Source organism: Eptatretus burgeri, chromosome 11 (genome assembly GCF_056783735.1).
Source record: "Eptatretus burgeri isolate ZD-2024b chromosome 11, Ebu_testis_v1, whole genome shotgun sequence".
In the NCBI taxonomy this organism is placed as follows: Eukaryota; Metazoa; Chordata; class Myxini; order Myxiniformes; family Myxinidae; genus Eptatretus; species Eptatretus burgeri.
The window spans coordinates 93,533,536-93,542,318 of NC_140971.1; the positions used below are offsets into that span (position 1 = coordinate 93,533,536).

An 8,783-nucleotide genomic window follows, 5' to 3' on the forward strand; every position below is an offset into this window, starting at 1 on the left:
AGAAAGATCAGCACTGATATCGCTAAAGTCCGCATCGTGATGCCCACCCTTCTTGCTTCCAATGCGTAGTGTGAAGACTTTCACGTCTCTGTTATACGTTACAAGTGGAGACAGCAGGAGTAAGGCAGGACACAGGGGATGCAGACAGTGCCAAAGATTTCCATAACAACTCAAAAATTATGATATCAACTTGTAGCCGCAACGATCGTAAATGTGTTTCACTGCAATTTCCTCTCTAATAATAAGCAGTGTCAAGGTGCAGTTTCCCAAAGTTTTATTTCCCCAGAAGAAGACTGCTTAGTTATACATTAATCTGCATTGACCATGGAATAATGGAAACTGCAATAAAATCTATTATATTTACCTTAAAAAGCAGAGGCGTCATGAGCTTCCAAAAAGATTTGGGGCCGAGGCCCCTTAAAACTTCCAACCCCCCTCGCTCTCCAATAACACATTGAAAAGTGGCATGTGCAGAAAATAGGCTAATCATTATAAAGTGACCTATTCTATTCATGGGGTTAAAATAAATTTGGTGCACAGCCAAAATGCATTCGGGGCATGTGCCCAGTGATGCCCCAGCTTTAAAGAAAGCAAGATATATATATATATATATATATATATATATATATATATATATATATATATATATATATATATATATATATATATATCCTAAGCTATATAAATTTTTGGTTGTAAATAAACCTAAAAGGAGGTTTATATATTCACCAACTTTCTCAGTCTGTTCAACCCCAATCTTCCCTCTTGGACTTTAAGGTGGCTGTTCAGCACTACCTCAGGTCATCCCCATCCACATGAATGATGTTTTTTTTTATCTTAATTAGCCCTCCACAAGTCCACCCCTTCCTATGATCGGTATACAGAGTCGAGGCTCATGGAAGAGCGAGAACACTGAACGGATCAGGCCGCAACAGAACTAAAGGAACAAGAGAGAGGGAGTGCACCAATATCATTGTTGAAGGACAAAATAGAGGGAGACTTAGATAAATATTGGGTGTGGGGAGGAATGAGGAGTAGGGGTAGATGCATGAGGTGGACAAGATAGATGCAGAAGTAAACTCTCAGGAAGGGAAAACTGGAAATCTGGAAGGAGCTGGGCTTAGGGGGTGGAAGATAGTGTTAATAGGGGAAGAAAAGAGCAAATCAGCTCGAAGACAAAACCCTAGTATAATTTGTTGATGGTGTGTGGAAGCCTCAGTGGTGCACGTTTCTGTCTCTGCTGTCGTTGATGATTCACCAATAAGTGATGAAACCTGTCTGGTGGCTGAAGGGGGCACGTAGCGTTGGGATTATCAGTATGTGCTACTTGTGGATGTAGCTGTAGAGGATCTTAGGTCGTGTTTGAAACAGCAAAAGGGCCGGAGCAGAAAAGGAACATGCTGCGGCAAATAGAGGAGGGTTCCAGTTGCTATCCCTCCCCTGTTGCTTCCCGCTCCTGTTGCAGGAGAAACTCCCTACCCCTCATTATCCCCCCCCCCTCTCTGGGTACTGCAAAAGCAATAGGTATAGAAAGGGTGGGACAATAAGGGAACTTACAATTAGACCTCTTGATTTTTGCTTATTTGATTTTCTTCCTTTTGATTTATTCTTCTTTGTTTCCTTTGTTTGTTTTTTCTAAATTTCTTCTGATTTGACTTCTTCTTTGATTTCTTCTTCTTTGATTTTTTTTCCTTGTTCGGTTTTTTGTTGATGTCTTGTTTGATTCTCTTGTTTGGTTCATTGTTGAGATTTTTTGTAACCTTAAAAAAAAACAAAAAAACAGGCTGAGGCCAGAAAAACCTCAGTGACTTTGAAAGAGGGGTGATTGTTGGGGTGTGTTTGGCAGGAGCTTCAGTGACAAAGACAGCTCAACTTGCTGATGTTTCACGAGCAACGGTATCGAAGGTGATGTTGGCATGAAACTCCGATGGAAAGACATCAGCAAAGGGCAACAGTGGGTGGAAGTACATACTCCAGGATCATGATATCCATACATACATTGGAAATGCAAGGGAAAGTAGGCGTGCAACTGCAGATCAATTGACTGTAAGTTTCAACCTGGTGTGCGAGCAGCCAGTTTAAAAAAAAATCGGTCCACAGAGCAGGATACCAGAGTCGGGTTGCAGTTCACAAACCACTCATCACACCTGGCAATGCATGTTTGTGAGTCCAGTAGCACAAAGGACACAGGCAATGGACTACTGAGCATGGATAAATGTGATATGGTCAGATGAATCATCCTTCATCATGTTCTCGATAAACAGACGAGTGCACGTGTGGCGCCAAGCTAAAGAACTCTACAACCCTGAGTTCTTGGTTCCACAGTGAAGGGTTAAGGTGGTACTCAAATGTTGTGGGATGCTTTTTCCTGGCATGGCTTGAGTGAAATCATTCCCATAGAAGGCAAGGTCAATGCCAATCACTACGTTATGGTACTGAGTGATCATCTTCATCCCATTGCACAGCATTTCTTTCCTGCTGGGTGAGGTGTCTTCCAGGATCAATACATTGTGGCCTTCTCAGTCACCAGATCTAAACCCATTTGAGAATTTATGGGATATTCTTACACGATGCCTGATGCAGTGTTTTCCACCTCCAGCAAACAGGTGTGAACTGATTTACTTTTTCGTGGAAGAATGGTTCCGCATCCATCCTGCAGAATTCCAGATGATGGTGGACTCTATGTCACGTACCGGCCATACTGGCCACACATGGTGACCCAACGCCCAATTTAGTGATTTTATATTGGTGTTTCCATTTTTTTGTCCACTACCTGAATATATTGATTTTGATTTACCACTATCTTGACAGATTTGATATTGCCAAAGCAGTTTTTTTAGCAAGAGTTATACTGAGTGGTTTGCCATTGCCTTCCCAGCATTGTTTGGCCATGCTCTATCCTTTTAAATGCTGAGCATCAAACGAGGAAGCAGCATAGGTACCATTTTTAAAGTCTTTGGTAAGATCTCGACTGGGGTTTAAACCACCGACCAACCAGACTCAGAGCAATGCTCTAACCATGAGACAGTCCACCAAGTCTGTTATATATAGTCAAGTCAGACGGCCTCCATAAACATGGGCCATCTGCACCAGGATCCTTTGGCTCAGAAACGGCCGGAGAGATTCTTACTACTATTGCATTCACTTTAATTTACAACTTTACCATTCCCCAAGGTCTCCCAAACAAACCAAATTTGGGGGAGGAAGCACACATGGGAGTCATATGGATGGAAGACATTTTCTTACCTTTCAAAGTGTTTATTTATAATGAACAAGGGGGCGAAGGTGGATTGGATGAGCAGTTGGGAACAAACCATGCAAATCAACAGACACAAAGAGGGAAAAGGGAATATGCAAACTTATATACAATGATGAAAAAATCGCCATTTATTTGCCCTTAACATGGATAAGTCAATCAACTATGTAACCACCAATTGCCACCACTGTGAATCCCTGCGAAAAATCACTCCATGTGGCCTCCCTCAATTGTCCTCCTGAGACAATTGGTGTGACTTTTGCAGCGCATGTTCTGAAGCACGAGCGTCAGCTGATCTTTGCCCTGCGTGAGTGCGTGACCAACTGCACCCGTACTTCTCTCATCAAGGATCAACATCGTGACACCCTGCCTGATGCCATACTCCATCTCATCGCTGAACTTCGACCCATTGATGGACTGCCAGCTGTCATATGGACTGATTCCGCCCCCGCATTCAAGTCTTTCATGAATGAAAAGCTCCTGCAAGATCACCGCATCTTCTGAGAACTTGGTCCACCAAAAATCTCAACAAGAATCCTGTCGCTGAGAAAACTGTACAGAAATTAGAAACCAAACGACTACAGCAACACCCATAAGGAGGTACAGTCTTACCTCTCCAGCCTTCCATAGAAACTGCCCGATTAAACTCTCAGATCAGATCCCGCAGTTTGTCCGAATGGGAAATGTGGTTACTCACGTAACCAATTTACTAACCACCAGATCCCAGTCCTGGATCAGAACCTTATTAGAGAGTGGCATGCCCAACACACAAAGAACCATCCATCCATTGGGAACATCCTCTGTTCAGAGCGTCGGTGCTGTCGAAGCAGTCTGCTGGGCTATTGAGCACAATCCGGGTTGGGTCCCCACTCCGACGCAGGATACTCGAATGGCTCGATCATCCTGGTAAGCTGGTACTCACTTTGCCGACCTCGGAAAGATGACAGGTGTCGTGGATCTCAAGAAACTCAATTGTCCACTCGGGCAAAGTGCATCGAAAGAGAATCTTTAATTTCACGTACGTGAAGGGAGAACACGAATGGCAAATCATTCAATGATCTCTGCTAACAAGAAGCCTGAAGCAATCCCTCTAATACTCATTTGACATCAAAAAAAATGGGAGGGTGAGACATTTGGCAATTCAACTACAGGATGAGCTGATAGGCACAAGGCGAAAGTTTGCAATGTTATCAACCAGGTCAACCTGTTTCTACGCAGTGAGCAAGACCTTTTTTTATCGTAAGATATTCATTTATCACTGTGAAGGTCAAAAGACTCAGGAAAAGGGAAAATTTACTGACAGCCAATTCGACTGTAGTACAAAAATTAAATTTATAAAGTACCAGCAACAAGTGAATATAATTGACAGTACATGAATATACTTATTTTTCTTCCACACAGGTGAAGTCAACCCCACCTGGTATTAATTCAATGGCAAGCGACAAAGAACCATGCTCATAGCAAAAAGTTCAAGTTCCCATAAGGTAAACATTCTGCCACACCGATAGTTGACGTTGGAGACCTCGTATACTTACACTCGGACGGATCTAAACCTCGAGCACGTGACCATTGCCTAGTAGTGTCTGTGGATGGGAACTGGTGTGACATCTGAAAGTATGCTGGCTCCCTACTCCACCGCACTTGTTACCTACCGTGTACGATAATCCGATTGTTACAAGATACCTGTCAGCCCACATCCACACAAAGGCTCCTGGGAGGATTCTTCCAACGATAAAGATTAACCGGCCCTGCCATCCACTATTCCTCCCGAGCCACATCACATATCTCCTATCGTCTCAACCCCAGATCAACCTGTTCCACCACTGAGCTCTCCCACAGCAGTACTGTCGTCTCTCCTGGATCATCCCTGTGACCCCCCAGTTCAAAGCCACAGTGAAAATGACACGGCCACTGCATATCCACCTGTTTGGAAGTCAGGACGTCAATATTCACTCCCCAAACACCTGACTAAATTATTGATGTACAAGGTATCGTATGTGGTTAAGTGGGACAGAATAATCCCCAAGTACTTGAGGACAGTATATCCGATGATAGCACTTTTTTATTTTTCAAAACAAACCCCACATGTTTGCTGTGAGTTGTGTTTTAGTGCCACGGATAGTACGTTCTTGTCTTAGACTGCTGTCCTACAACCCTCGAGAGAATTTTTGAGAAAAGAAAGTGGCTGTACCAGGATGGATAATGTTATTGTTGTTGTGCAGTTCAGGACATGATGTCACCTGACAACGCCCCTTGCTTACGCAGCAGCCCTTATCCAGTCTCTCTTGCATTGTGTGTCTGTGCTGATACCATGTGTGTACATGAGTGCTAAATAAAGCTCAATCATCTCTCAGAAACGACATCTTGTGTGAGGTCTGATAGTCCGATAATACTACGAGGTACCACCCAGCTAACTGGTACAGTAAATAATAAGGTTGCAAAGTCTTTACGAGGTTGATAGCATCTCAAGTCGAGAGATTTAGAGACACAAGGCGAGTGTCCAAATAACATTTTATGAACCAGAAGTGATCACCAAGCAAAAGCACCTGGGATGCCCATCAGGTATCGTAGCCTGGAAATGGATATGACATCACAGTATGTTACATTTCCCCCTTTAAACATCAAGGCACGTCAGTGCGCGGCATGGGCAGCTCGGACGCCCGACAGCAGTAGGTGGTTTGGTGATGACTCCGTTAACAGTGGGTGAAACATCCTTGACTGGAAAGTCACTGGTCAGGGATGCTTCTGGTATAAGTTCTACAGGTGCGGATCCGCGAGGTGACACGGGCGCTCTCTCGGATGGTTGAACAGGTAGAAGAACAAATCCAGGTGGTTCTGCAAGCTTGGTATGGTGCGACTTGAGTTGACCAATGTGCTTCCGCTAAAATCTCCTGGTTATCAGACAGTTTGACGAGAAACATCTCACGACCAATACTCTCAATAATCACCCCCAGGACTCGGGCCAAGTGAGTTTGTATTGTCCCTTAGTAACATCCTTTAATCCATCTTTTAAGATTTGAATGGCCCTCTCAGCCTGGCCGTTGCTGGAAAGCTTGTATGGATCAGAGGTATAATACTTGATACTGTTTTGCAAAAAATCAAAAGATCAGGACATCAACACTGGTATGAGATGTACTGTTGTCCAATACATTACGATCATGAATGCCATGCATGGCGAACGTATTGCGTAAGGCTTTGATTGTAATGAGAGAAGCTATGGATGGTACAATAACAGTCCCGATCCAGTGGGTATCGCTGATGACAAGAAACAGCTTGCCTAAAAATGGTCCAGCATGATCAATGTGTAACTTCGACCAAGGTTTTAATGGCCATGATCACATTTCTAGCGGTGCTTCCAGCAGTGACTTAGCATTAACCTGACATGTGTGACAATGACGTACGCAGGTTTCAATGTTGTCATCTAACTTTGGCCACCACTCATGAGCTCTATCGTTTTCATAGTAACCATTCAAGGGTGAGCATCATGTTGTTCTGACAATACTGTTTCACATATTTTAAGTGGAATGATGATACGACCACCCACCCCCCTTTCCCCTCCAAAAAAAAAATAAAACAAGCAATCCACATCAACTGACAACTCATCCTTTCTGTTTAGATGTACAGTTTAGCTTCACTTGCACAAGATGACCAATCACCAGACATAACACAGCGTCCGACAGGTGACAATATAGGATCATTGCTCGTACCTCTTGCAATTTGCTTTGTCGTGACACAGGTGCTTTCTCATGAATGACCTGAGACGGCAGATGAAAAACATTCCCAGATTGAGGTGGTTCCTCATTGGTTTCCGGAAGCAGTAGATGACTCAATGCATCTGCACAATACATTTCACATCCCGGCCTGTGCACATGCTTGTAGTCTCAACCAGCAATGGTTAAAGCCCAATGTTGTACCCGACTAGATGAATTCGGTGATACTGCCTTATCCTCCCCCAACAGACCGAGGATGGGTTTACGGTCAGTTTCCAATGCGAAACGTCGGCCATAAAGGTACTGGTGCATTTTACCTACTCCAAAAATACAAGAAAGTGCCTCGCGGTCAATTTGGCCGTACCGATGTTCAGTCCTTGACAGTTTTCTCAATGCATATGCAGCAGGTTGCAAAAGACCAGCATCATTGGTTTGCAATAGAGCACAACCTAATCCAAAAGATGAACTATCACAGCTCAAAGTGAGCTCGTTTGTCGGGTAGTAACGTACAAGCAATGGTCAAGTGCATAAAAGGGTTTTTGCATCCCTGAAAGCTTTCTCTGGAGCAGAACCCCCATTTCCGATGAAGGCCTTTGCATAACAAAATGTGCAAGCGTTCCAGGACAGTACTCGAGATTTGCAGGAAATTGCCAAAGTAGATGACCATTCTGAGAAAAGCCCGAAGCTCAGACACATTGGTAGGAGCAGGAGCATTCTAGATAGCTTCCACTTTACCTGCTGAGGGAAAAATGACTTTACACGTGATGCGATGACCCAAGTGCTCAACCTCAGGGGCCATGAGGACACATTTCTCATGAGGGAGACTAAGGCCTGCACTGGATAGACAGTTTAGCACTTTATTCAGGTTCTGGAAGGTATCCCTGGGCTGACCGACCAGTCACCAATAAGTCATCCTGAAATGCAGCCATGCTAGGGGTACAATTGGAGCAGCCCAGTTAGAGTATTCAACTGGAATGATGATTCCTTCATCCAGTAGATGATTGAGCTCCTGCTCCATTTTTGCTCACATCATGTACGGCACAGATCTAGCCCGATGGAAAATAGGCCGAGCCTCGGCACCCGCATTAATATCAACTTTGGTGCCTTTGAAAGTGCCCACACCTTCACAGAATAGATCAGTATACTTGTCTGCATTCAATGCATATCCAGAACTGGTGGACACACGATTCACATCATGCCAGTTGAGTCTGATGACCTTTTAACCAGTCTCTGCCAAACAAAGTGGGACCATTTCCCTTTGCGACAAGGAACGATAAATTGTGGGATGCACCATCATACACTATGGACGCAATGGCTGAGCCGATCACAGGCACAATGTCAGATCAGGTCAGGTATGGGAGCACGTGCCGGAGCAGCACTGCGCTGTGTACACTTTCCACCGGTACTCCAGGGGCCTCAATCTGGTCATCCCCCAGGCAGATGCCTGGCCCATCTCCATCTCCTTGGGATGCCGATCAACCTGCGAGAACCATGAGGCATGTGGTCGGCCCGTTGGCCTCCTCCACTCACTTGACCACAGGTGGAGCATCACCTGGTAGAGCGTTACAGCAGAATTTGCACATTGCATTCCTCCAAGCCCATCCCTCGGTGAACTGCAATTAGAGCGAAGGAAGGTGGAGGGATCGTGACAGAGGAGTCAGAAGTGAAGGCCCGACGGGCCGGTTACTTTGAGCGGCTGTACCAGGCTGACCCACCAGCTGTTGAGTTGGATGTCGGGGGTGTTACTATCCCTAATACTGAGCCTCCAATCAACTGTGATCCACCTTCGTTTGTGGAAACACAGGTTGCGGTGAATG

The 8,783-nt window shown here is 44.7% G+C and overlaps 1 protein-coding gene across 1 annotated transcript in view; it reads right to left on the reverse strand.

Moving 5' to 3' along the window:
* LOC147017675 (extracellular calcium-sensing receptor-like) overlaps positions 1–197 on the reverse strand; it is a 57,514-nt gene extending 57,317 nt beyond the window's left edge. The window contains exon 1 of the mRNA XM_085847432.1: positions 1–197. This exon is cut by the window's left edge and continues 147 nt beyond it. Within this exon, the coding sequence (XP_085703558.1) occupies positions 1–35 (35 nt within the window). The 5' untranslated portion in view covers positions 36–197.
* Positions 198–8,783: the final 8,586 nt, after the last annotated feature.